Source organism: Passer domesticus, chromosome 1 (assembly GCF_036417665.1).
Source record: "Passer domesticus isolate bPasDom1 chromosome 1, bPasDom1.hap1, whole genome shotgun sequence".
NCBI classification, from domain to species: Eukaryota; Metazoa; Chordata; class Aves; order Passeriformes; family Passeridae; genus Passer; species Passer domesticus.
In genome coordinates this window covers 51,344,781-51,372,770 of record NC_087474.1, presented here as the reverse complement: position 1 = coordinate 51,372,770, position 27,990 = coordinate 51,344,781, and the positions used below count along the sequence as shown (strand labels likewise).

The 27,990-nt window shown below is 37.8% G+C and overlaps 1 protein-coding gene across 1 annotated transcript; it reads left to right on the top strand.

The window, feature by feature from the left end:
• The first annotated feature begins 471 nt into the window (after positions 1-471).
• STK17A (serine/threonine kinase 17a) lies at positions 472-26,752 on the top strand. The gene is made up of 7 exons (XM_064419826.1): positions 472-782; positions 8,057-8,269; positions 15,285-15,429; positions 20,589-20,715; positions 21,457-21,505; positions 21,621-21,800; positions 22,621-26,752. The coding sequence occupies exons 1-7, from the start codon at positions 604-606 to the stop codon at positions 22,952-22,954; spliced, it is 1,227 nt and encodes a 408-aa protein (XP_064275896.1). The 5' UTR covers positions 472-603; the 3' UTR covers positions 22,955-26,752.
• The last annotated feature ends 1,238 nt before the right edge of the window (positions 26,753-27,990 follow it).

The following is a 27,990-nucleotide window of genomic DNA, read 5'->3' as shown; positions in this document are numbered from 1 at the left end:
TGTATCTATTGATTAGATCTCCTCTCTGTCTTCTCCTCTCTAGATTAAATAGGCCCAGCTCCCGGAGTCTCTCTTCATAAGAGAGATGTTCCTGTCCTCTGATCATCTGTGTCACCATCCACTGCACCCTCTTCGGCAGTTCCTCATCTCTCTTGTCCTGAGGAGCCCAGAACAGGACACAGTGCTCCAGATGCGACCGAATAGAGGCGGAGGATCCTCCCGCTGCAGTGACACGAAGATATCCAAGTTATGAAGGGAGGCAAGCCGGTCTCTCCTCAGGCACAGCCTCGGCTTTGCGGGGTTTGTTCAAACCTCGCCGAAAGCGAGCAGCGGCATTGACCCGCCGCTCCCCACGGCCGCCGCCAGGTGGCGCTGCCCGCCGTCCCTCAGGCCCGCCCGCCGAGGGGAGGCGCGCGAGGGGCGGGGCCGCGCGGCTGCGCCCCGCCCCCTCGGCCGGCGCGTGCTGCCCGCAGCCTCCGCGAGCGCGCGGCAGCGGCAGCGCCCGGAGGGAGCGCGGGCCGGACGGACACGGGCACCGGGAGGGAGGCGGGAGGAGAACGAGAAGGAGAAGGCGTCCCCCTGCCGAGGGAGAAGCCCCGCGCCATGATCCCCGACGAGAAGCCGCAGCCCGGTCGCTCCCGCGGTGACCGGCCGCCGCCACCTCAGCCCGCGGCCGGGCGATCCCGGCGGCGGGGCGGGCTCCTGGCGGAGATCCGTACGCCCATCCGCACGGAGCCCTTCCAGGAGCGGTACAGCCTGAGCCCCGGCCGGGAGCTCGGCAGGTGAGCGCTGCCCCGAGGGCGGGGGAAGGAGCGGGGCCGGGGGGTTGTGGCAGCCCACCCTCGGGGGTCCCCGCCGGGGCAGAGCCGCGTCCGGCGGCACCCGGAGCTCTGCCCGCGCTGAGGGAGCTCCCAGGGCGTGCCCGTGGCCTTGGCTCGGCTGGAAGAGGGTGCTGGCAGGCAGCTGTACCCCGCAGCTGTCTGTCGCTCCTTCTGCTGCAGAAGTCATCCTCGGCTCCCCAGCCTTGCCGATCTGGCTGGGAGGATGCTGTGGTTCCCTGGGAGCGTGTGAAGTAGTGGATATTGGTCTAGATTTCCATTGGAGAAGAAAACCTGCCTCTTTTTTTTTCTTTTTCTTTTTCTTTTTTTTTTTTTTTTTGAAAGTATTTATTGTTTTCTCGAGCTTTGTAAGCTGTGACGTGGAAAAACAATTTTTACACTCCTTTGGAATAGCATATGCTTGAGAGTAATCTAATGGTGGAACTTTTCAAGGAGTTAAAGCTGGTTTGAAGTCTTGGGTTTGGAAATGATTCCGCATGTGAGATTTAGTCCATGTATCATTTCACACATGACTGATAGAATGCAAGGTTTAGGGCAGAAAGTCTCATTAAAAGGTTTCTGCGTCTTGGGAACTACATATATGGAATTTCAGCACCACTTAACCAATACTTTTGTCTGAAATTCTGTCACTTCCTATTAAAAGAATGATAGTATTCTTAGAATTACACGTGCTTCATCCAAGGACTGTTTCAATAAAAATTAGATGGAGTACCACCGGATATATGGAAAGATATCCTCCTCAATGTATGTTCCATTGCAAGTTATGCTCTCTGTGTACCTCAGTTTATACAGTGGCAAAGTCAACCCCTTTGGAGCTAAGGAGGAGTTTCAAGGCAAATGCAGTTGCTGTAGGTACCTGTAACAAATATTTAGGTTGCCTAGGTGTTAGCTTAATGCTCACTTAATAACTCTGATGTACCAGTAGAATAATACCTGTTTAAATGTAGTGGTCTAAAGCATTCACATGGTAAGCAGGTGGGAGAAACATCCCATGGAACGAGAAAACTTTTTGTGGATTGTTGTGACCACAATGTCCAAGGCCTGGAAACTGAAGCTAACTAAACACAGTCTACAAATAGCCTAAATTCTAATAAACAGTCCAAAAGGCATAGGAGCAGTGTAGTACAGAATGTTCTGGTATCACTGCTGTTTTGGTTTGGGTTTTTTTATTTTATTTGAAGTTCAGATTATTTCAGAAAATATTTTGCAGTTCTTCCATGGAATGAGCATTTCCCTCAGAGCTGGGTGATAGTCACTGGCCTAATCAGAGCATGAAATAGATGAAGGTTATTTCTGGAAAAAAAAGTACAACTGGGATGATTTGCTTTACCCTAAGAACAAGAATTAACTACTGCTTCAAGTCTTAGTCTGCAGTTTAAACAAGTAAATAGCAGCATGGACTTTTGTGTGGAATATTTTTTGAATATTTTAAGGATGACCTTCATGTGAAGGCTGTGATTTTGCACCAGTAGTTAAAATGAGTTAAGTGGCAGTTCTAAGTGTTTGTCGTGGTTTTGAGCAACAATTGTACATATTTTTGGTTCAGGCTATCTCTCCTTAACTTCGTGAGTGTTTTCACTATCTTCTCTTTTAGAATATGGAAATCTCTACGTTTGAATGCATGTGCTTGGTTTTTTATTCAACAGTTTTAAATTTTGTTTTTTAAAAAGCAGATATTTCAGCTCAAATACTCCCATTAAAGACTATTTTTTGCCAACTCTGTGACAAAATATAGGTGGAAAGTCTCTCTGCCACTTATAACTAATTTTATTGATGATTTATCAACACAAATTGTTTCACTTTTGCATGTTCATAAATTGTGTTATTCTCTCTTTATGGGTAGAGTTTATCTTTACAAAGAACAAAGCAGCAGCCAGGTATGGCAGGTTTTTGTCTCCTATTAAAAGCAGTCCTTGTGCACACAATGTTATCTATTTTAACATTAAGATTTGGTAGAAAAAGGTTTATACACTCTGCATTTGTCCATCCCACTTCCCAGAATTAGAGAAACAGTTTGAAAGCTGAATTTTAGGTAGGTTTGAAAATAACACCATTTGTCTGGATTGTGTTTAAACCTGAGAGCATGGAGAAAGAAGCAAGTAGGTTTTTCACCTTTGCTGTGATCAGGGCTGCTGCATGAGCTGAGCAGGTTTGTGCAATCTTTGGCCTCCCATTCTGTCAGTCAACACATGGATGTTGAACTTCCCAGAGCACTTGGAGCCTCTGTTTTGTGTTCTCTGGGTTCCTGTGTTTGGAGGAGGTGGGAAGGAAGTGGAACGTGGCAAAATGTTAAGGCATTGTAGTTCTGGTGATGCTGGGAGGAGTGGTACCAGGGCTCTGGCCCCAGGTGGCACATTAGGGAGCAAAAATCATGGGGGAAGCAGTCCTGAAGGGCATGGATGAATCTAGGAGGAACTTGATCACACTGTCACCAGAGGGACTTAGGTGCCAACCCATGGGAAGTCGGGCTTCATTGGTTCTGCTCACAGGAGAAAAAACTGTTTTCAGAATGTAGAGATTATGTGCTTCGGGTGATGTTGCCTCGTTCAGTAGCTGAACAGGCATTTGCAAGTCTGTTGAAACACAGCTGTTGGGAAAGCCAGGTTCACTTGGGAAAAATATCAAAAACTTTGTTATAATGGCCACTCAGTAAAGGAAATTATTGCAAGTTCCTTAACATGACATGGAAATAAAAGGGGTTTTTTTAAATTAAATTATTTAATATATGACATTTTGGTCCAGTATTCACAGCCTTAATAATTTTACTGTCCTCAGAATCACAATATTCTCACACAAATCTGAACTTGCATGAGGTTTGAAATCAAACTTACTTCTGATGATTGTTTTAAGGGTGCCACTTGTCATCACCTCACTGAGATTTAAATGTTTTCAGACAGTGCTAGCTTGAGTTAGGTTAGTTTGAAGCAGTGTCACCTTTGCAGAGGACAAGACACCAATTGCTTAACTCTTCTCCTTGCCATTTGTGCTTAAGCCATAATTGTACTGTAAAATGGGGAACAATGAATTTTTTACTACCAAGAGCTTCCTTAAGGGGTCTACTATAATTATATTTAGTTGCTTTGCTTGTTTTCTTAGAGAAAAAAACCTCCTAATTGCAGGCAAAGTATTACTAGGCCATTAATTCTTTAGTTCGTTGATGGAATGTTGCACTCCTTTTTTATGTGAAACAAGCTATGCACATATTGTAAGTCATCATTTGTGTACAGAAAAGAATACTCTTGATTCTAGAGCTGGATTAGAGGAAGGAATAAGTTGACTGGTCTGTCTTTCTTCTGGAAGGTAATGATCACCTTAAATTATTGATCCGCAATAAAACGATCTTCTAGCAAAATGTGTGTACACATGTAAATATGTCCAATGCAATTCTGTTTTTTCTTCTCATTCCTAGTTTTTTCTTAAAGCATATAAGCTCATTCTCCACCCAAAGGTAAGAATAAGAAATATTGTCATCATCCAAGGAGTGTGAAATATTCTTTGTTCCTGACTAGTGATATGGCTGTTGATTTTTTTTTTTTCCCCCCAAAAGAACAGTTCTGGCATGAACTTTTATTTCTCCAGTAGCTTTCAGTGATGTGTGTTTTAACAGTACATGACACTACCATTTTCTGCCATGACACTGCTGTCCTCAGCTGCTCTCTGCAGTAGCACATTGGGTGGAGTAGCTGGGGTGAAATAGCTGTGGAACTAAGCAAAAGTGAAAAAGAGGTGAAATGAAGAGTTGCAAGTAGTCAGTTTTGCCATTGAGAATAAATTTATGTGAGTAAATTATTCATGAACATCAGAAATGTAATCCCTGCACTTTGTTGTTTGGAAATCCAAAATTGTCGGGGGGAAAAACCCACACTTAGAAGAAATGTTTGATATGAGTTACATAATAAACTGCATATAGTATTGTCGATCTCAGAAAAGTTTTTTTCTGAACTTTATAGAAAGTGAACATCTTCACAGAAAGAAATTATTTCTGCATTTGTTACAGTAACAGTTTTATAGGTCACTTTAAAAATAAAGTTAGTTATTTTTAAATATTTAGTTAAGCTTAGTTATTTTTATATGTTATAATTAAATTAATAATGTTAGTTCTCTGTTGTTCTGATCCTAGGACAACAAAAATTAATTGGTGTGACATAAATGTTGCTGCTTATCTGATCTGACATTTGATTTGTGATTTGACAATTTTCCTTTGAGCTATAATGTGTGCCTAATGAAACAGTGCAAATTCTGTTGGCAATCTGAAAAGGTGACATTGAGCTTCTTTGTAATCAGATATGATTTATCTTAAATCATAATTATTGAATGAGACTCTTGTGAGGACTGAGAACTATTTAGAGTTTCCTATTCTTGTCTCCCTCCAAAGCATTTTTATTTGTGATTGGATATTGTAGTCTGTTTTCAACTTGACAAATGCACATTAATATTTTCATCTCAAAATTATTCTTCCTTCCATCAACGTTCTCACTGCTAGCTCTTCTCAATACACTGAAGCAGCAATGATGTGATCTAACACTATTTTATATACTTTTTTTATAATAACTTCTGAAAAGCAGGACTTTAAGAAAAGTGAAGATTAAATGTGTGCGATGTATACTTCATAAGAATGCTTGTTTTTGTATGTCTTATCTACTGTTCTGTCTCAATCAAAAAGAAATTCTTTAAAATTTATCTGTTGGCGTAACCATATACTGGATGCTATCTTTGGATCTTCGCTCTGAAATTTTCTTAGACATGAATCTAGATCACTGCACAGTAATTAGTTCTGGTTATAAACATCAGGTTTGTCAAGTTTGATCTTTTTGGGGATCATATTCAGAAAAGATGAGTTCTAACATGCAGTAGTTATAATAGCTCTAATTATAGGCATAACCAAAAGGAATCCTGGACAGGATTCTTGGTCTGAAAGAATTTAGAATTAGTATTTGTCAGCCGGCTGAACTCCCGTGTAACCTGTCCTTTGAATGACGTCACCTATCAGGCTTCTGGCCAGCTCAGCTGAACAGGACATACACGGTGGCCACACACGGGGTGGCTCTTGCAGTTTCTTGCTGCTCCATGAATCCTGTTTTATTTCCATAGTGACTAATGCACAGTGAATCGCAACATCAGTACTCATTAGGCTAATTAACTTGTTTCCAGATGGATTCTGTATGTAATTCAAAACAGCATGGTACTTGAAAGCTGTATTATAGAGATTTCAAACTTTTTTAAGCCACTTTCTCTAGGTCCTTCCTGGTGCTAGAATTAAAAGCTTTTGACTGCACTAAGGCAACATTCAAGAGGAAGTACGCAGTGCTTTCAGAGACTATATAATGAAAACAGGGAAGGTTGAATGCAGGCAGGGACCTAGATTTATGGGTGTAAGGCTTAGTATCTATCAGATGTTTAAATAACTTGCTATTAAAGGGCTTCTCAGTTTATTTTTATATGTTGTTTTTTGACAACATACTTACCAGTTGATTTTTTTCTCGAGGTGTTTTTTGGTGCTGAGAACTTGAACAAGTGTATTAACACTTTTGATAAATGCATAGCTTTCTATTGTACGTAAATTTTGTGCTACAAAATTATCTTCGTGCATTTACAAACTTGAATAGTTTTGTCTTCATGTATGTATTAGTAATTAAGAACATTTTCCCAAAAAGTTAGTTTCAAGACATTGAAAGCATATTCTTGCTGTTTGTCTACCTTCACCAGACATCTGGACTGTGCTGTGATCTAGTCTTCCTACATATTGTGCTGTAGATAGTGTGCTTATGCAAAATAGTATTCCTAGAGGAATAACTGTGGCTGTATCAGTGGTTACAAGTCCAATTATTTTATTGAGATTGCCTAGCAAATACCCACTTTGTGGGTACTTATTTGACTTGATTCATTTAGACTGTGTGATTTTGAAACAAATGTTTATTAAAAGCAAGCTGACCACAACTTTGTTTAGCAGTTATATTTCATGGATAACAGTCTTCTGCCAGTAGGCTGGGAGAGTGAGATCTTTGACACAAGCTGAAGTAGTTAATTCTGTGAACTTCAGTTGGAGGTAGGAGAGGCAAACCATAGTAATTGTATTCCAAAATAGATGAGGACTATTATTTTGCTTTCAGCAACCCTGCAGTAAGTAAAGGACCAAAATAAAGATCTCAAAGCTATTCCTGCAGCTTTATAAGAAAATGTTTACATATAAACAAAAAAGGTAGTTTTGATGATCATTATACCTCTATGGTAAGAGCTAAAGTAAGGTTACTATACTTCAAAGTGTGAGAATTCATCCTTGCATTAGTGAGAGGTGTTAATTAAAATACCTTTTTAGTCTAAAAATCAGCACTGTGTGAATGGAAGTGAGTGGAGCAGGTGGTGTGGGACTCTTGCAGGGAAGTTAAAAGCAGCCACTTGTGCCAGTGTGCTGTGGGGTAAGAGGTGTGACGCAAGCGCTGCAGTGTGGTTTGAGCTGACCTCGTGCATCATCAGGTGTGTGTTCTGCCGAGGTGACGCTCATTAATGTGGGCTAAGCACGGTGCTCAGCTCTCTCTGCTCTCTGTGCTCCTACTCACCTTGGCATGGCTGCAGATCTCGTGCTACAGAGCTTGATTTTAGTCAAGGTGCTTCATTGTGTTTGCATTATCCAGGTTCCTTATTCTTATAAGGGCTTTATATAAGTAGGGGGTTTTGAGAACTATTAACCAAAAACTCCAGCTGTTATCATTTGAGACATGCCATGGTGAAAATACCATCTTGAAACATGCAGAGTATGGGTATGTGATGACAAATGGAGCAGGATTCAATGAGAGTGCTCTTACCATGAATATGGTGGGGTACTTCAGACACAGTGATTGGGTTACTGTGAGGTAGTCAGAGAAAGCATAAATTGCTCGTTTGTATATTTTGATCTTGCCAGCTTTTAAAATTAAAGTTTGGAGGATAATGTAATCTTGGGAACTAGCACAGCTTGTTTACTCTATGTTTTTGAAAACGGTGTTGCTTGAATTTATAGGGTTTTTTTTTAAATCCTTATGTTTCATGGACATTATTTACGTTCTGGGCTGGAGTGTTTTGAGCACAGGATCGTCACTCAGCAAGGCATCTTTCTAAATTCAGAATGAATCTTAAATGCTAATAGTGATTTGGGTCAAGTTTCCTAAAACATTAATTTATAAAGGCAGTGCTAAAGCTGTCACTAAGGCATGTAAAACTAAATTCTTATTTAATTTCAGGGGAAAATTTGCAGTGGTGAAGAAGTGTATCCAGAAAGACACTGAAAGAGAGTTTGCAGCAAAATTCATGAGAAAAAGAAGAAAGGGCCAAGACTGTCGGATGGAAATAATCCACGAAATTGCAGTCCTTGAGCTGGCACAATGCAACCTTTGGGTCATTAACTTGCATGAAGTTTATGAAACTGCAACAGAGATGATTTTAGTCCTGGAATAGTAAGTATTACTAATAATTCCTGAATAACTTTCTGCAGTATTTACTTAAAAATAATAATGTAAAAATACTGTGTATCAATGTGAATAATGTAAAAAAAAATTTATTGGTTGCCTATTACCCTTGCTAAACTTCAAGAAGAATTGCTAAGAAAATGATGATTGCAAGAAGTTATGTGCAGTCTCATAACTACTTCAGATTATAACAAATTTCTCTAATTATGTAGTATCTTTCAAAGCTGAACTATAATTTATGTAGTTAAAGCATCTTAAATGAAATATGAACTCTGTACACTCCCTGCATGAGGAAGAAGAAAGAAGCGATGAGTATTTGTTCAAGAACCGAAGTTTATTTCATTGACAGTGGCAAAGATGGGATGAAATCTGCTGTGGTTTTTTACCAGCTACAAAAGAGGTATTGAAAGCAACATCATTCCAAAAAAGAAACTATTAAAACCCTCTGTAATAGCAAACTTGATAAAACAGTATCTTTTTGGGGAAAGAAGGGAGGAGGATTGAGACTTAGAATAGTTTCTTTCAAAAAGACACTTGACTCTTTATTTGTGTGGTTCTCTCCACTTGAGTTTGTCCAGGTGGGCATTCCTGCAGCTGCTGTGACTGTTCATATCAAATGCCAATGGCTTTAGATAGTAAGACATCTCACTAGCTTCCAAGATTCAGCCAAATGCTTGTTGCTAAATTCTTGTTAAGTTTTATGGATTTTAAATAATTAAGAGAGGAACAGTGAGGCTCAATAGTTCAGAAGTGACTTGTTTGTTAAGATAAATCTAGTTTGTGCAGCTCTTCTCTTACTTGATAGCAAAAAAAAAAATTAAGAAATCTTGTGTACCAATCACATTTTGTTTAGAAATCAAAAGAAACTCTATCTTCAAAGTTTGGTGAAATGGAATGAGACCATGTCTCCTAAGGCAAAATTCCTTCTAGAATACATTTTTAAACTTCATTGTGCCTTTAATGAAGTCATAATATGTGAAATATTCAAGTATCTTTTATAATACATAGGTGTGACAGAGCTTCTGGGGTTTTAACTGCTGCTACTGAAGACTCATAAATACCTGCTTTGAATACTAGCAGAAATTTAAACTCAAATACAGTTTAATTTTCTAGATCCTATAGGTTTTAATATGAGCAGTGGAATCTAAATGAGCAATGAGTTTTGTGATAATTTCAATGCAAAATTCCTAGTTTTCTTTTAGAACTCAATTTTCTTACAGTTGCAAAACTCCTTTAATATGAAGTATTAACTAGGTTGTTAAGTAATTAGCAAAATTACTGGGTTTATATGCATCAAACAGTCATACCTTATTTCAGATAAATAGCTGTGTGCTGGAGTTGTAAATTACAAAAACAGTCTTTCCCTGACTTCAGCAAGTATGTCTGGATGCTTCTTTAGTGTTCCAAAGACATGTTGCAACAAAACAGGTATGAATGTTAGTGAATTTCTGGCATTCTCTATGCAGAGGATTAAAGAACATACCCAGACTGCAAGCTTCTCTAGGGCATTTCAGTTTCTATTAAGCTTGATGGTCTTTGTGGCAGATCTTTATCTCTTGAAGAAGTGAAACAAATACTTAATCTTGGCCACTGACTTCATCAGCGGAGATTTTAAAGTTTCTTGTCTTGATGTAGAAACTGTCATAAGGGCTGAGGGCTTTGCCTTCAGGAGATGTTCTGCTTTCAGGAAGAGAAATATTAATGTTTCATGGAGGGTTGTCTTTCAAGCAGTATCGATTTTTGAGAGAAAGCTAACTTAAAATTTGCCATGTTCATATTAAGCGTTGAGCAGTGGGAAGCAAGGAGGCATTACAGTTTGGGCTTCAGCTGTAGCATAGCAAACTGGGACTGTCTGCATCCACCCTCACAACAGTCTCTGACGTAGGTTTGTTGTCATAAGACCTCAATCAGGGTATTTAAGTTAGAATGTAAGGGGTATGTAAGTCTGAAGGGGTAACAGAAAGCCTGGAATTAATCTGTGGGTCAGTTATGTTTCTATATGTTTCTATATTTCACTGAAAATATAGAATGAAAAGAACCAAAAAGAAATTTTGCTGAAGAAGGTACAGATAGTCTGGGAAACTGGACATATCAGGTATAAAAAGAAAAAGCAAATTTGGCAACTTTTGGACTTGATGCAATCTACCTGTCATCTTCCCATTTCTTTTGAAAGAAAGAGCAGTAGAGCATCTGATGCTTAAGAACTGGTCTTTTTCACCATGTTTTCACACATCTGGGGAAGGGATAGATGATACTAGTGGGTAATTAGTGGGTCAAATGTATAGAAACCTGTAAGTGGAGCTTCAAGAATCTGCATCATTAATATTTTGTTATGAAGAGTCTCTGAACTGAGCCAGAGCCTTGTGTAAATACAGTAGACTTCTGCTATGCTTACTTTAAAAAGAGGAACAAGTTGTCTCTTTCATCCTGAAGACACAGTTAGTATATATTTCATGTGCTGGATGAAGTGTTTTTTCACCTGTTATTTGGACCTGGATAATGTAATGGACTTATATGGTCTTGGACATGATTTATTGTCCTACTTTCTGGAGGTGTGATAGGTTAAAATAAGAGTCTGCTGGCAGGAAGTGATCCATTTGGCACAGGATTCAACAGACTGAACTTGAAGCAAACCCTCTGTAATCACAAATAACTGCTGCTCCAATGTTTGCATCTTGTCTGTTTGAGTAGCAAGAGGAGTCGTTTTAGTTAGCAATCTCAAATCAAGACTGGAAGTCTAAAACATTTTAGGGGAAAACTTCTTGAATGGTCTTAGTTACCTTTGTGTTTCATTCAGTTCTTGGGCTGCCTGATTAGAAAAGAGAAGGCAAAAAACTAAAAGCATTTGTCTGAGAACTGACAACTTTTAAGACCAGCATCTACAATTTTATGTATTTGGATGCTTCTCTTCCCATGTCCTCTCATCAGATATGGATTTGTAGTTTTCTCAGGCTTTGGGAACATTACATTGCCTTACACTGGAAAAATTACCAGTAGGTGCACTTACTATCCAATAGTATGCCTAGCCAAGGAAAGAGGTGTGGCTGTCAGCAGCAGTGAACATGAAACTTTGCTGGTAGTGTTACAACCACTGTGGTATGAACAGCTTGTACTGTAAGGTCCATGAATAGAAGGTAGATGACTTTCCATTATTTTGAAAGATAACCCTTTCAAGAAAGACTTTTGACAGACTTGAAGACTGAGGAAGTAAATTTTTGTCCATTGCAGACAGTATATAACTCAGCATTGAAATCAAGCGTATTTTAGGAATTGGTCTACATATTTGTCCTCTGGTGATTTGTACTTCTGCATCCTTCAGAACAGTAACTTAATATCTGATCCATTAAAGCTGGGGGAATGGTTCATTTCTTCAGGTGCCCTGAAATAGATTTGTTGAATTTTTTTCTAAAGATAAGTTAAATGACTGTGTTAGTGTCTCCTAAGTGTACTTGAAAGAAGTTCAATGCTGAATTTCATACAGTTCATTGTTAAGATATATTTCAAGGAAGATAAGTAGTCTCCATTTAATCTAAAGTCAACATAATTGTAACAAAGATTAGTTCTCTAGACTTCCAAATGACTTTTAGCTCATTTATGCTGCTAAGTAGTAATAAAGTATTAGCATGCTTTTCATTGATGAAGAGCAGTTGGATTTCACTTGAGACAAGAGAAATTAATGGCACAACAGTGCTTTCATAAGTAAATTAAAATAGCTGAAGAATTATGGTTGCCATAGCTTTCAAGTTCAGAAAGCCTTCCCTTTCTCACAATTTTTTCATATACTTAGCTAAGGGAGAGTGTACTAGAGAAATAATGCATTCTAAAAAAACTGGATTTCAGAATGTTTTTCCATTAAATATATCCTTATCAAGTTGTTGGGTTTTTTTCAGATTAAGATGGCTTGTTTTCCTAAAAACCTTGTTGTCCTAAGGATAATTTTTTGCTTTTATCCCCTAAGAACATTTTCTGACTGGCCCAGTCATTTCCTAAGTTATTTCATAATTAGAAAAAATACAGTTTGGTGAAAAATTGGTAAATATTATTAACACCAGAGAACTCCTGGTCTGCATATACACAGAAATCATAACAGTGACATGCCTGTGATACTCTTAGCAGGTATTTTGAGCCTTTCTATGGTTAGATTTTTTTTCCCCCCTGAAATGTATCTGGGGAATATAAAATAGCTGAGTTGAAAGTATTTTTAAGGAACTTGGCAAAACTTGGAATAGGTGGGCAGGACGATCTTCTTGGAGTTAATTTTTTGCATTGTGCTTCCAACCACTTGTGACTGGCTTGGCTCACAGCTCCCTGACTGTTTTGCTTAAGGGAATCCATTAAGCTCGCTCCACGGCAACAATACACAAAATGGTCTTGCAGTATCAAATTTCCATGTGTTCTTGTAAAGGGTTACTGGTTTGAATGTGGTATTCTTTGGACAAAATGAATTGTCCAGAAGGAGTTGTTCTATCAGCCTCCTAAATAGCAAAGTTAAGATCAAAAACCAAAACATTGCATGGGAAGTCACCTTCCCATGTGAAACTATTTTGTAAAGCCAAGTGTCTACGGTAGCTGAAAATGGCAGTGTCTCATAAGTTATGAAGTGGGTGTGCATGTGTGAGGGCTGGATTTGCATGTCTCGCTCTTAAAAATGCCGACGAACCCAAGATCTTCAGAAGTATAGGGAGAGACTTAATTTTTTTTTCTTTTTTAAAGAAAGTTTCTGGATCAAGGGTTTTCTGCTCTCACGTTGGTAGCACTGTCTCTTGATTTCACTGATGGGACATTGCTTCAACTTTTATTGCCATGACTTCTAACACCTATAATTCAGAATTCTTTAGGTGTAATATTAAAATTCTAGGTAGCTTACATTTTAGCGTTGGTGTCTGCCTCAGTTTTAATTAAGTTACACTAATAAACAAATTGTAACAGATGCCTACCAAGTAGACATATAGCAAGCAGGGCTTTATAAGGCCCCCCACCTTCAACTTCCACTGTTTTTTCAGCTGGATCTATTAAATGTAAAGTGTGATCCCATGTTTTGGGTATAAATCTGATTTCACAGAATTAAATAACAGAAGTATTTTTTCCTTATTTGAAGTGGCAGAGCTTTACCAGCAAAATCCCAGGGTTATTGCTATAAAACACACTGTGTTAGTAATTTTGGTAGTAGATCTTATCGCTGTATATGCACTATAATTCACTGCTACAAGGAATTAAATCACTCTTCAAGTAACATATTATGGCATTCTTAAGGCAGAAAGTTTAATTTATGGGTTGCAGTAGATATTTTTCTATTCCTATCTGGAAAATCCAAGTGATGTTGCTTTTTCAAGGAATTTGGCTTAGGATATTAGAATACACTAGCTGATGTTAAATTTTAAAAAGTCATTAATATTTGAATCCTGTTCAGAACTGAAATATTACTATTTCCATGAATGAAATAAAACTGGACTGAAGAAAAATGTGATAGTGTCAGGCATATGAAATTTTTCAGAAGGAATTATAGTATTAATATTCCCTTGAAAAACTCATTTTATTCTTGAGCTCTATCTCTTGATACATAAAGAAGAAAAATAATTAATAGATGGTTTTTCTGAAAGAAAATCTTAGTTTAATAGATCAAATTGTACTGCTGTACCAGCTAGCCAGCAGCCACCATATAGAACAGAAGTTTAAAACTCTTTAGAAAAGGGTACGATTTAACCTTCTTTTAAATTCTTTTTTTTAATTTTTTTTGTAAGACCATCTGCAGGGAAAATTTAAAATAAGAGCTGTGAGAATATCTTGGAGGGCAAAAACCTTTTTTTTAAATTCATGAGGCTTTTAGAAAGTACTAGGACTGTAGCAGCAAAGTTTGTATAGGCAAAATGAACATTTGAATATATTTAAGTGGTTTTTTTTCTCGGGGTACACAGTTGAAATGCACCATTTTTTTTAACTCTCATTTGCTGTTACATTAATGTTGAATGTGCCTGGCTGTCTTCAGGATAGCCTAGGGAGTATACCATTCGTTGGAAAAAAGCAAGCAAAGGCAGAGTAGGTGGGTATGCATCAGTAATTTTTGCATGTCAGTTTGGTGTAACTGGAGAGGATTCTGCCCTTGAGGGTTTCACCACCTTTCCCTAACGGGTGATTATAGAATTTCATGCAGAACAAAGGGTGTATGTGCTGATTTCATAGTAGGAGTTCAACAATCCATATGCAAAGTGGCCCCATTCTAACATTCTTATGCCTGTTCTTGTTTTAAGATGAAGATTCTGTTCGGTTTATTTTACTTTTGATGCTACAGGTTTATATTGTAAAACAATTTTAGTTATCTAGAGCCATTACTATACAGAGCTGGTACTGCATGTGGCTTCAGAGTACTTTAAAAACATTCTTATCTAGTTATTTTTATTTTTTTTTTAATTCTGTTATTTATTTAAACATATACAAAAGAGGATGGAAGCTGAGAGGTAAAATTTTCAGAGCTATTTTTAGATGAAAGAAGTTTAGAAACTTAATGCATCCCTGTATACCAGAGACTTCAAAAACAATTCAGTTGCAGACTTTACATTTATTCTTTTAAATATGTGCAAAGCGTTTTCAGGAGGGTGGGAGGTGGGGTGGTTTTGCTCTATGTTTGCTAAAATTTGCCGTGGCCAAATTTCCGCGCAGTTTTATAGAAATGACAAAAGACACAACTTTTATGAAAACACTGTCCTCAAATAATTGTGGCATTCATCTGAAAGCGAAGTCAGTAGTGTTTCAAAAGTAGTCCCCAAAATTTCTGTACTGTTCATATTCTCTAACCTAAATGACTAGAATTTGCGCCTCTCTCCAAAGCTGCCATACTGCAGAAAAGACTTCCAAGGCTGTAAAACCTTGCCAAATGTCTAATAACTGAAAATATCATGATTGGATTATACCTCCTGCTGATATTGCCTACACGAAAAAAAGTGTGAGTAGAGCCAAATGGGTGCTGTAATTTAGTCAGAACTAACTATATTCCTACTGTCCACAGTGCTGCTGGAGGTGAAATCTTTGACCAGTGTGTGGCTGAAAGAGAGGAGGCCTTCAAAGAAAAAGATGTTAAGAGACTTATGAAGCAGATATTAGAAGGAGTTTCATTCTTGCACAGAAACAATGTTGTTCATCTTGACTTAAAGGTAAGATTGGTGCTGTATTTTTCTTATTGATTTCTCATCTGTTGACTTTCTTGCTTATGTCACCATAACACAAATTTGTAATTAACACAATTTTACCTAATTATACTTTGAATGATAAAATTAAACTTTTGGGATAGAGTAACATGCAAGCATGTTGGGGGGGTTTCTATGATTATGTTAAATCTAAACTTCATTTGATGAAGTGAAATGTAATCTCTTCAAAAGTTTGCCCTGCACCTTAAATTGCAGATGAGTGCTTTGTGTAAGACCTGACTTATTTCTACATTGCACTAAAAATGTCTGGGTATTATATGGCCATTGAAAACCAGGTTTGTTTTTTGTATTGACTTGAGTTTTAATGAAGAAGGGTGGTACTGATACTGGTGGAAAAAAGTAATGTTTCAGAGTGAAATGTTCAAACAGGACTGGTAAATTAATGTGTTAAGTACATTTTTAGCAGTTTCTTCCTTTTTTTCCCCAGTTACTGTAAAACCTAATTTAAATGTCTAATTTGCTGCCAAACAGTTGACTGACACCCTGTTGGTATATAAATTATCATGATTTACTGAAACAAGTATTTTTTCTTATTGAAAAATAGTTTTGACCCAAATCAAGTGACAAGTACAGTTGCCATCATATGAAATCTTATGGTCAAGAAGGGATCCAGAGAACTAACCTCTCCAATGGGCAGCAAGCTCCAGTTTCTTTAGCTTCTATCCATGCACTTATATGGAAGATGCAACTGTATCTCATTATGAGGTTGAAATAGTTTATTACTAAGCAAGAGAGTCTACAAAGTGACTTGCACTACATTTCTTAAAATTCTTTTTACATGCTCTATTCTCTTATTTACTAAGTGTATTGTAAGCTGCTGCATGTTTGTCCTGTTGCTGAAATCTTTACTTCTACTTAGTTGTATTTTGGCCCTACTATAAAGCTACCAGTAGATTCCAGTATCGGGCTGTATGGACTCCATATATTAACTTAGCATGTCATTCATCAACTAAAGCAGATGAATCGTATTTGCACACAAATATGTCACCTGCCTGGTTTTCCAAACATTTATTCAAATTATATGTGGAATTCTTTAAAATTTTGATTGAGTCATACACACAGAATATTAATAATTGTACTAAAAGAATTAATGAAATATTTTTAGTAAGTGATGTGAGAGTGTGTTCAGAAAGACTAAAAATGAGCAGTTAGAATTCCTCAAAGTTCCAGTATCTTAAACAAGGTACTCAGTGTCTCAATGGTTGGCCATTTAATTTCCTTGAAACAAAATACGTAAAATTAAATGTTTTTTGTGGACAGTATATATTTGTACTTGTTTGTAGTTATAGTTGTGATGTTTCTCTAGCATCACCAGCTGGATATCTGTAACTGGAAACATGATGTGTTTTATATGACTACAGTGCTTATTTGCAAAAGTAGACTTGGGATGCTGATTTTCTCCAGAAAAGAAATTCATAAAAAGCTTACTTAAAAGCTTCCCAGCCGGTCAGAAAACTTACGCCATAACATGGAGCATGTGCAGTTCTCAGTGGAAAATCCAGCATTGTTTTGCTGCCTTACGGAAATTCATTGGCAGAGGAAATGGTGCAGTGATTGAGGTTAATTAACATGTTTATACATTACTGCAGTGTGCAGTGCGTGTTTAATCGGAGTCCTACTCAGTGTGATGACTTTTGTGATTTATAAAACTATCAGTCTTTTGCAAAATAAGGTTTATGGAAGTTTTCAGAGTATTGGCAAACAAAAATTATGGAAATGGTAGAATTGAAAATCATTACTTGCAAAGATTAATTGATTCACATGCCTTACAAGACTTTTAAAAAAGGCCCATTTTTGACAGAATGCAAAAAGTTGGGTGCTCGCTTCAGCCACATATTTATCAACCCACAGTTCTCATCTTCTGTTGTATCCTGTGTCTCATGCTGCTTTAACTTGCACAGTGGAATTAACTAAGTACTTTGTGATGACATCTGTAAAACTTCCGTGTGTTTACTGCTGCTATGCAAGGTGTTTTCCAATAGCAAATTTTACAAATTCTTGCTAAAAGGGGGAGTTTTGCACTATTAGTTTCACCTTTCTGTCTCTAAAGATTTCCATTTCATTTATCTGTTACAAATTCCTTTGGAAAGGTCCATCCAATTTGCCATATGTTGCACCTTCAAGAAAAGTTAAATTTCTACACCCAGAGGAATTTAAACCCAAGTGATTGTCCGTATGTAATTGCCAGCTCAATATTTATAAATGTAATGAACCAGATCTGTGACATTGACAGCTACCTTGCTTTAGCTTCTCTTTGCCTTCTGAATAGATACAAGATTTTTCTTGAGACTGAACACAGAAAGAAATTTGGGTATTTTGATGTGGCTTAGCAAGGTTGTCACCTGATAATTCTTTCCAAAAACATGGTTCTACTGAAAGATAGTTGAAATGTGTCCTGTTTTAATAGCAAAATACAATTATGTAGTCTAGTTTTGACTTGGATGAAGAGCAAATATAATGCTACCAAGTGCAAATTAATTATCACTTGACAGTATTGTGTTGATGCTATTTAATTTGCAGGGTGTGCACAGATTGTAGTCAGGAGTCTTTCATCTCCTCTTAATGGTGCTTAAAAGCTGCAGAGTAAGGGAAGTCTCCTTTCTCTGTGTTCTCATTTGCTCTTTGACTTAATCTTGAATCAGTCTTAGGTAAAAGCTTACAGTAGTTGGGAATGGAAGAGAATTTAAGCAGGCGTGGGGTTTGAGGAAGAAGATATGGGGGTCCTCTACTTTTTTTAGAATCAGCCTAGTTTAGTATCTTTAGACATAATGAAGCTGGGGTATCTCAGCTAGTCTGTTTTTCCTGTTTCTGACCACTATTTCTTTGATAATTCCTGTCTTTTCTTCTAGGCATTCTGAGGTTTTTTGAATATTATATAATTAGATAACCTGCACCATTAATGAAATTAGGTAAGGTGAGGCATTGATTAGATTAAAAACCTGATCTTTATTATGTGTCCTTAGTCTTTATGTGTCTTCTTGAAACCAGCTAAATACACAAGAAATAAGAGGATCTAAATGGAACCTTTAAGCCTTGCTGCAGTAGAGGGGGAGGTCTTCAAAGATTGCCATTTGATGGTGTTCATTAACAATTTCAGTAGTGCTTGAGGGTAAAAGTGAAAGGCCACCAGGAGAGCCTCCAGACTGCATCTCCTGTCTGTGGGCTGACTGGCATTAGCCAAACTTAGATGTATTCTAGCACAGTAAAACCAAAAGAGAAACAATGTTACAGATGTGAGGAAATAATCTTCCTTTTCTGAAAGTTTGAGTAATGCTGTCAAGCTGAAAACTATGGTGAGTTCAAAGCTATGGCTTCTTTAAGGTTTCATGTTGGTGTTTAGGCTGGTACTTCACAAGAATCCCATAATGATTCCTTAAAATAAGAAAATTACTGGTATTTCATTAAGAATTGATTCAGAGTTATGACTCAATTCATACTGTAGAGAGGGTTTTGTTCTGCATAGGTGTGTTTTGCATAATGAGATTTTTTTTAAAGACAATAAAAATGGCAACTCCTTTATCTACTAAAATGTTAAAATACAGGGCTGAAGGGTTTCACAAAACTTTTCCATTAAAAACTTCTCGTCATTTAAATATAGAGAAAAAATACTTTTCTCATGCTTTTAATTTGACTCTTCATAACTAAATTTCTCACTGGGAATAACATCTGAGAGGGTAATGAGGAGGCATAGTCAGCGTTTTTGGATGTTTGCTTTTCTAATACAAATAGAAAATAACAAATCTGAACTATAAAGTATGTGAGAATGTGCCGCTCCAAAAGCCTTTTTATAGCCACCAGATTCCAATTTCTAAAGAAAATTTAAAAAGAGCTATTCTTAATATGTAGGTTTACAAACAGAAAAGAAATTGACAACATCATGGAGTTAGTTTCAAATAACAGTTGAACTCTGCGGGAATCAAAAAACTCAACTATATTCAGGTCTTGCAGTGAGGAGAACTGGCCAAAGTTTTTTAAAATGTTCTTGCCCAGGTTTATTTCTGTATTGAAAAGCAAGGCTGTTCATGTGAGAGCATGTCTTCATGACTCTGGGGATGGAGGACAGAGCAGCTCTGTGTGAGAAAAAGAGTATAAATGTTGGTGTTACTCCATCTGGATTATCAGTCAGTGGTTGCTTTGCTGTTCTTACACTTTTGTCCTCCTCCCTTTTCAACCACTCTGATGCAAGAGGGTCCAGGTTCCCAATAGACTTCTGCGCTTCCATGGAACTTGTGCACAGTAGAAGCACGAATGCAGTGCCAATTGTCAGCACTATCATTTGCAGAAGTTAATGATAAAACCCAGTGTGATCACTGGTCTGGGGGTTGGGAAAGTCAAACCTTCTTTCTTTTTTTTCTTTTTTTTTTTTTCTTTTTTTTTTTTTCTGGCAATGATATGCTTCAATTGCAATTTTTTTTTTCCTTTTTAAATTAAGCTAGCATTTAAAATAGTAAGGAACTTCTTAATGACCACAAAGATGCTTTGAAGGAAGACAGCCAAGATCTGGTGACGTCAGTGCAAACAAGTTTATCCAAAGGTGATGCTCTTAAAAACCTGTTTCTCAGGCTGCTATATTTTTTTAACTCTTCTTCAGTTAGTATTCTGTAATACAGTTGTTTGTACTTTGAACAGGATTCAGGTTGGTTGCAACAGACCTTTAAACAGGTGCAGTCAAAATAGTTGTGTGTTCAGGGTTTTTTAAATGATTGGGTGATTTTGGACCACCTTCAAAGGGAGGTATTTTACACCATCTATTGGAAGAATCAAGGAGCAAGAGGAGTAAAAAACGTGATCCAAAGGACTAAAGAGGTACAAGTATGGAGGTACTTACATGCTATTGTTTAGTGACAGCTGTTGGCATGTATTTCCAATGTGTTCTAAGCTAACAAAGATTTGATTCTCCATTCTAAATTTATAATCCTGCCATTCCTTTTAGCCTACGTGTCTCTTCAAAATCCCTTGGGGGAAAGAGATAAATGATCCAGGATATCATACTTGTTACAGGAGGCATTGTTGTTGTTCATGGCCTAAAATAATTATGCAATATGATATTAAAGATATTCAATTTTTTTTGGTGATCCCAAAAGTCTCCTCCTCTTGTTTTTCAGCCCCAAAATATTTTGCTAACCAGTAAGTCTCCTCTGGGAGACATTAAGATAGTAGATTTTGGCCTTTCCAGAATAATGAAGAGCAGTGAGGAACTAAGAGAAATCATGGGAACTCCAGAATATGTCGGTAAGTTATTACTAGAGGAGTGATGAATAGTCCAGGCTTCTGGGAGTGAAAAGAGGATTTGGATCATGCCAGCCTGGCTGTGTAGTTACTGTCGCAAGATCGAGTTATTACTTGGACGTGGTACTGCTGCCAAAGGTAGAACTGGCAGGTCTTGCCAGTCTAATGAACTATCATTGTATGCTTACATTGAAGATGAAGACACACTTTGGATGAGTCTTACCAGCAGTCATAACAAGTATTACTTGGATTAAAAGTTTAAATTCACATACTCAGTCTCTGAATACAATATCTTAGCAGTGTAGGTTTTCTCTTTTAAAAAAAAAAAACCCAAACCACTCCAGACCTTGAAAATATACTTAAGAATATATTTATTTTTTAAATATATATATTTATATCTATTGTGTGGTATATCTTCATAGTTATGGGTTGCTGTACTGGAATATGCAATGTTGGCTATTTCTGTTTTGTCTGCAAGAAACTTGTATACAGATTCCTTAATTGGGAAGGAGACTGGCTTGGCTTCTGAAGATGGCAGTAAAAGAAAAACAATTTTTTTACTTTAAAACAGTGAATAATAAAAACCACTTAAATACCCTGAATGGAAGTATCTTGATTTCAAAAGACTGTCATGCTTCAAATGGCTTATCTTAAATTTTACCACATGAGCTTTTTTAGCACACTTTTTTAGCTCTAATGTATTGTCTGCAAATGACAAAACCCACTTTTTTTCCCCCTGAACAGCTCCTGAAATTCTGAGTTATGACCCCATCAGTACAGCAACTGATATGTGGTAAGTTGAAAAAATTAATGGTCATCATAACTTTACTGAAAAGGGTTGTTCTTTGGGGATTTTTTGTTTGTTTGCTTTTAAGAAAGAAAGGCTAACTTTTTTACTTTTAATTTAGGAGCATTGGAGTACTGGCATATGTTATGCTAACAGGGATCTCACCTTTCTTGGGGGATGATAAACAAGAAACGTTCTTAAATATATCTCAAATGAATGTAAGTTACTCTGGAGAGGACTTTGACCTTGTATCAGAGTCTGCTGTGGATTTCATCAAAACTCTGCTGGTTAAGAAACCCGAGTAAGTAAAATACACTATTGTATATGCTAATATGTCAGACTGACTTAATATTAAATGTAGCAAGTGCTAGTGTTTTCATTCTTAAAGTATAAGGGGACTTTGATTTCACTGTGCTATTACTTTTTATGTATATGAGAAGAGAATTCCTCAGTTTCCATCCAAGCTTGTATATTCCAAATTATGTCCAAGTGTTAGTAACTAAAGCTCAAATTACTTTCAGAAAACTGTGTATGAACTGTAGCTTGTAGTGGTGAACACTACACCCATTCTTCTTGCAGGTACTTTGCTGAAGTCTTTTAAATGAACTGAGCTTTGAGTCCTTAATCTTGGATGGGTTGGTAGAGAGCCTTTCCTTTTCTGGTTCATTAGTACACTTTTCTTAATGGGCAGCAAACTGGAACTTCCAGGCTCCCAAACAGAACAGGTGTTTTCTGTGGAACTTTACCAGTTCTTCATGAGACATGTCAGCTATTGAAATTGCCTACTGCTTGTCTGTGGTAATACTTGAAGAATGTAGAAGTTGGATAATTTTTCTATATATAAATATAAACTTCAAAAGTTGGTTGGTTGGCAACATGGAAGTGTAAACTCATATTTAGGGATTTCTGAATACCTTTATTTTAAATGCTAGGAGTTCATCTACTTGAACTGCTTTGGTCTTTTTTGGTAAAAGATAGTTGTCAGTGCTTTTTTTTAATTTACAATTCTATCTGTCTTTAATATAGTCATATCTTGGAATAATTTTTGGTGATCTCTTCTGCAAGGTTCTGAATTTTGTATTCATTTGGACATTTATTTTAATACTTTCCTTGCTCTGCAGGGACCGGGCAACTGCTGAAGAATGTCTCCAACATCCATGGTTGGAACAAAGTGATAATCCTGCTTGCAGAGCCTGCAATAAGACTACAGAAGGGGAGACCAGTGATGCCATCCAGAAAGATGGAGATTCTGCTTCTGAACAATCAGAAGACACTGAGAAGACTGGAGAGGAAGAATCAATAGTGACAGAAGAACTAATTGTAGTGGCTTCATACACACTGGGACAATGTAGGCAGACAGAAAAAGAAAAAGTAACTGAGCAGAAAGCCATTTCCAAACGATTTAAATTTGAGGAACCATTACTGCAGGAAATACCAGGAGAATTCATTTACTGAACTGTGTGGAGCTTCATAGCTATAACTGGAAGGCAGTTTTTTCTACTAAACAAAAGTATTCTAGCCAAGTGAATTTCTGATATGCAATAAATGTTCTAGATAAAGTGTTTATAAATGGCATACAAAAAAAATGTGCCAAGTTCTTATTTTCATGGAACAGATGAAATTTCAAGTGACTGACAGGAATTTAACAAAGAGGTTAAGCTTATTTTTGTTTTTTAATTTTTATTTCTGTTTTTTTGTTGTTGTTATTGATTGGTAACAGAGTTTTTGCTAATTGTTCTGGTGTTCTTGAGAAGTTGACACTGGAAGTGTTTCGGTGACATATGTCAATAGGAGTATTTTAGGATACATTTTGGTATTTAATGCAAATATGTAATGCTGGGTTTTCCTCAAACACCTCCTGACTTCAGTGGAACTATCTGCTCATTTTAAATTTGTATGAGAGGAAAATTTGATCATCTGGTTTGACGTACAGATTTCAGAATCATCCTGTGTGTATTTCTTTGTTTACATCAGGTCAAAGACCCAAACTCCTCTGGTGTGTAGCTGAACAGTGAGCTGAGCTTCTCTAGACAGAGATGCACATGCCCCACTGGGAAAGAAATCTGTACTGGAGATATGTACTATTTGGGAGCACAGTAAAATCCTGCTCCTGAGGGTGATGTATTTGCTTACTTCAGTCACTTGTGAGCCAGCAGAGATTGTTCCTTTCCCCTCCCATATTGGGTGAGATGTGCCAATAGAATCCAGCTCAGTGTGGCCACACAGTGCTGATGAGAGGAAAAAAGAATGACATTCTGATGTAGCTCCTCTCTAAAGTTGCTGAAGTTCTCTCCACTGACTTTACCATGTTAGGTTAGACAGTTTGTCCAGCTAATCAGCCCTTGATTCCACCTCCCCCAGAACCAGCTGGGGTTTTACTGGGATCATGAGGTCATTTCTATGGTATTTCTGTTCCTGTAACTGCTGCTTTAAGGAAAAAAAGAGCATCCTTAGGCTAAATTGCAATTGTTCAATATAGCTGTCAGATGAGGAAGAAGATACTGCTTCTTCTGAAAAAGTGAAGCACAGCTCATGCCTCCTGCTTCCTGATCACTCTCCCTTAGACACTTGGAAATACAGCATGTTATGTGGCCTGGAACAGTGGGATTAGGGAGCAGTATGGATGGGTCCTAGTTCTCAATGAACGCAGTCCCTCAGAGGACAAAGCTGGCACCAACTGGGCACCAAAACTGGGTGGTTTTTGCAATGTACAGGTCTGAGGATTTTGGCCTGAGTCCTAGTTTTCTAAAAAATTGTTCATATTGATGCTGTTCCAAAGTTTAATTTTTATGTAATGGAAGTGTAGTACTATTATATTGCATACTGTTAACTATTCAACTATTTATTTGGTTTCCTTATGCTGTTCCTTTATAATAAACTCTGACAAAAGTTTTCTTGCTATAAAACAGTGAATAGAAACTTTTGAGCTAGTTTTTCCCTTTTTTCCATGTTGGTACACACTTTTCGAATTTCAAATGTATCAAATGTTCTACTCCATTTAGTGAGGAGTTCAGGGCTTTGTGCTAATGTTACAGTTCCTCCTTCACACAAAAGTTAAATGGCTTCATGAGAGCAGCAGTACTGGGGTGATCTGATCAGCATGGCTGGAAAGGTGGAGGAAGAACACTAGTACAGAAGAAAGCTGAACCAAAAGCAGTGGGACGATGGGTAGTTTTTCCATAAGGCATCATTGCCAGAGGTTGGGCTACCTTTACTTCAAGCCACATCAGGGAAATGGCACCTAAATTAAACTGTTCTATCAAGCTTTTCCCCCTATGAAATTACATATTGAGTATTCAAGTAGGTAGAGCATCTTCTTGTTCCTCAAAGGTGTTCATATAAAACAGCCAGTGGTGCTCAGAATTGACTTTGGACGTGTTACATATTGTAACGCAGAGATGCCTTTCATGCTCTGGAGAAAGGAGTCAGTTGCTGGACAGCTCTGGCTGGCTCTCAGCAGGAGAATCTTTGAGCCAACAGCCTATCTGTGTTATCTGGGTTTTTCTGGACACAGAGAGGAGCTGACCCTACCTACAATGTGGTCTGTTTCAGCCTTTGTTAGGCAGGACAGTGACATCATGGCCATCTTTCTCTTCCTCTCCAGTCATTTGCCCAAGACAATTTGCCTGGGTGAGGGGACGCTGATTCATGGAATTCTTCTGTGAAAGATTGCAACTTCTGCTATCTTCCATCATTGCCATTTTGACTTTTTTTCTCTCGTATCCTTACTTCCTTCCATATGTTACTAAGCTGAGCAGAGCAGTGAGGTTGAAGCATGTTCACATCCTACCCTTACAGAACAATGCTGCCAGTGTTGCACACATTAACGTTTAACAACACCTGGTTGCCCACAGCAAACTATTTGAGGGATATGTATATCCCATTTCACTTCCTCTTTGTAACCACAGATCATGTCTCAGATTGAGACTGGTACTAATGGAAAAGAATAGGTGCTTACCTTTTTCCTATATATACTGTTTTTAATGTATGACAGTGAAGCTTAACATGTATACATGAAATACATACTTATTTCAAGGCCAGCTTTTCTTGAATTGGCTGCTTTGAGACTTCCAGTGGGCTGCATTTCTGTTTAACTCTTTATGCCTTAAGGTGATTTTATACGCTGTTTTTTAACATCATTAAGAATTTGTATAGAGTTGTGAAGGTTTAATAGTGTAAGTGATAAAAAAGGCATCTTAGATTCACGCTATAACGGAAAATTTTCTGTAACATTTAACTGCAGGACTATCAGCCAGACCCACACCCTTGAGGCTCTTTCTGTTCCACTGTGAGTGGGTAAAGCTGCAAGTGAGGTGCTCTTACCCTGAGCTCTAGGAAGGGGTTGTTCAGCCAGCGTTGTTGAGGAACTCAGTTACAAATAAAGTGACACACCACTAAAACCAGGAGCAAACCAAGAGCTGTGAGGAACAGCTGGTTTCTGCAGCTGTTTAATACAGGGGACTGTGTGTGTGTACACAAGTCATTTGGGAAAAGCTCCTGTGTTTGTGGGGAAGGGGCTGCTTCTGGGGAATCAGCTCCTTGGACCTTGTGGGCAACGCTCTCCCAGTCCCCACTCTCCAGACCGAGCACATACTAGCTGCCTTTGTAGCACGGAGAGCATGGCTGCTGTTTGCTCAGATGCAGGATGCTGAAGGAATGGAAGGGCAGATGTTCCTACAGAGTTATCTGGTTCATGGGAGACCCATGAACTGTATCAATAGGAGGGGTAAGTCCAGGCCTAGGCCTTCTTTCAGTTGTTGGAGTAAATAGCAAAGTCCTAATGAAAAGCACAGCCTTGTCTCCTCTTGTTGCTATATTCACCTCTTTAAGGGAGAGGCTTATAGATTTTATAGTTGCTAAATTAAATGTTCTACAAAATGATATTTTTCTTTTTGTCCAAAGTGGAATTTGCATTGTGATTTGTCTCATGTCACAATTTTTGTGCGCAGGTCTCGAAATACAAAAGGATGAATTCCAGTTTGTGATCTACCGCCTGAATCCCCCTTGAGAGCTGTTAGGTCACAAATGCAAATAAAAGCTCACTGCCCATTCTCCACTGGTGGTGCTCACAAGGGATGGGGAGGGCCTTGCATCACATTACTTTGTGGCTTAAGATCTCTCTTGAATATTTCAGGTGTTGTTCCTGGAAGACAGTTCAAAGTTTTAAAGAAATAGTGCCAGTTCATTGTACTTCTGATAAGGTGTTTACTGTTTCAGGAACTTTACAATAAATAAAATTTTGTTTTCTGAACAGCTGATGGGTCTTTTGTTCTTTGTGCTTTGGGAAACACCCATTAGCAGGATTACAGATATTTTAGTTTTCCGAATCACAAATTCAGAATTTCTAAATCGCAAATTCATTGTTCAATATGTGCAGCAAATATAAAATGCATCAGAAATATTTTCCATACTAAAGCAATATGCTTCCACTCCAGAGTTTTTCACAGTACAGATGTTGAATTAAACTGTCATTTGGATTAATAAATACAGTCAGGAAAAAAAAAGTACAGATGGATGTGATAAAAATCTCTCCTAATTAAGAAAAGGATAGGATTCGTCAAAGTGAAGCAGAGCATATAGGACTAGAGTCATTACTGCAAAATTAGGAGAGAAAAGGGAACTACTTGAAAGGATTATCTTTTTTCCTGTAAACACAGGACTTAATTACATTGAGTCTTTGATTGCTTGTAAAAGTAGACTCACAGCTAAGCTGGTGATGCATTGAAATCAGTGTACCCCATCTCTTCAATTAATTTGCAAAGCCAGCATACAGACTGAATTACACAGGTGTTTTTTAACTAATCCTCACAGAGAAACCTCCTGAGCTGCCAGGATATCACTTACCATCTTCCACTTTCCAGTAGTACCTTGTGAGATCCAGCTGGTCTGGCTGCTGGATGGAAGGTTGTGGGCCTTACCAAGTAAAGAGAGGCAATGATTGTTTCTCAGAAGTTAAATTATTAATTTAATGAATTAAAGTCCTTTGTCCATAAATCTTCTAGGAAAGCAAATTAATGGAAACTGCCTTAGATTGGTCAAGAAATTACATTAGCCTAGTATTTTTATAGAATTAGTACTACTTAAAATGAACCAAAGACGTTTGGCCAGGTGTGATATATCTTCCAAAGTAACTCCAAGAGCAGGCAAGTCTCCATTGTTTCTAATATTACAGGACTGCCCAGGGCCTGCTGCAGGAAACTTGGTAGTAAATTTTGTGGAAAACCAGGGAAATTATTTTGTGGAAAAAGCAGGAAAGATGCAGCACATGGCAGGAAAGAACTGGATGTATCCTCATTTCTAAATGGGAGATGAATCCAAATAACTCGTGTTCCCTGTGCAATGCAGGACATCTTCCCAAAATAGGAACTGAACTGAGTCCATGACTTGGACAAATTCTATCACTCTTTGGAGAAACAATCCAAAGGGAACATGTCAGCCACTTAGCCTTTCTGAAGGCAGTGCTTTCAAAACATCTAGCTTTTTTGTTTTTC

Excerpts from the sequence above, each read along its gene's own strand:
- STK17A (XM_064419826.1), top strand. The coding sequence starts at position 604 with ATGATCCCCGACGAGAAGCCGCAGCCCGGTCGCTCCCGCGGTGACCGG. Across the intron at positions 783-8,056 it reads CCCGGCCGGGAGCTCGGCAG|GGGAAAATTTGCAGTGGTGA; the intron begins GTGAGCGCTGCC and ends ATTTAATTTCAG. Across the intron at positions 21,506-21,620 it reads AGTACAGCAACTGATATGTG|GAGCATTGGAGTACTGGCAT; the intron begins GTAAGTTGAAAA and ends CTTTTAATTTAG.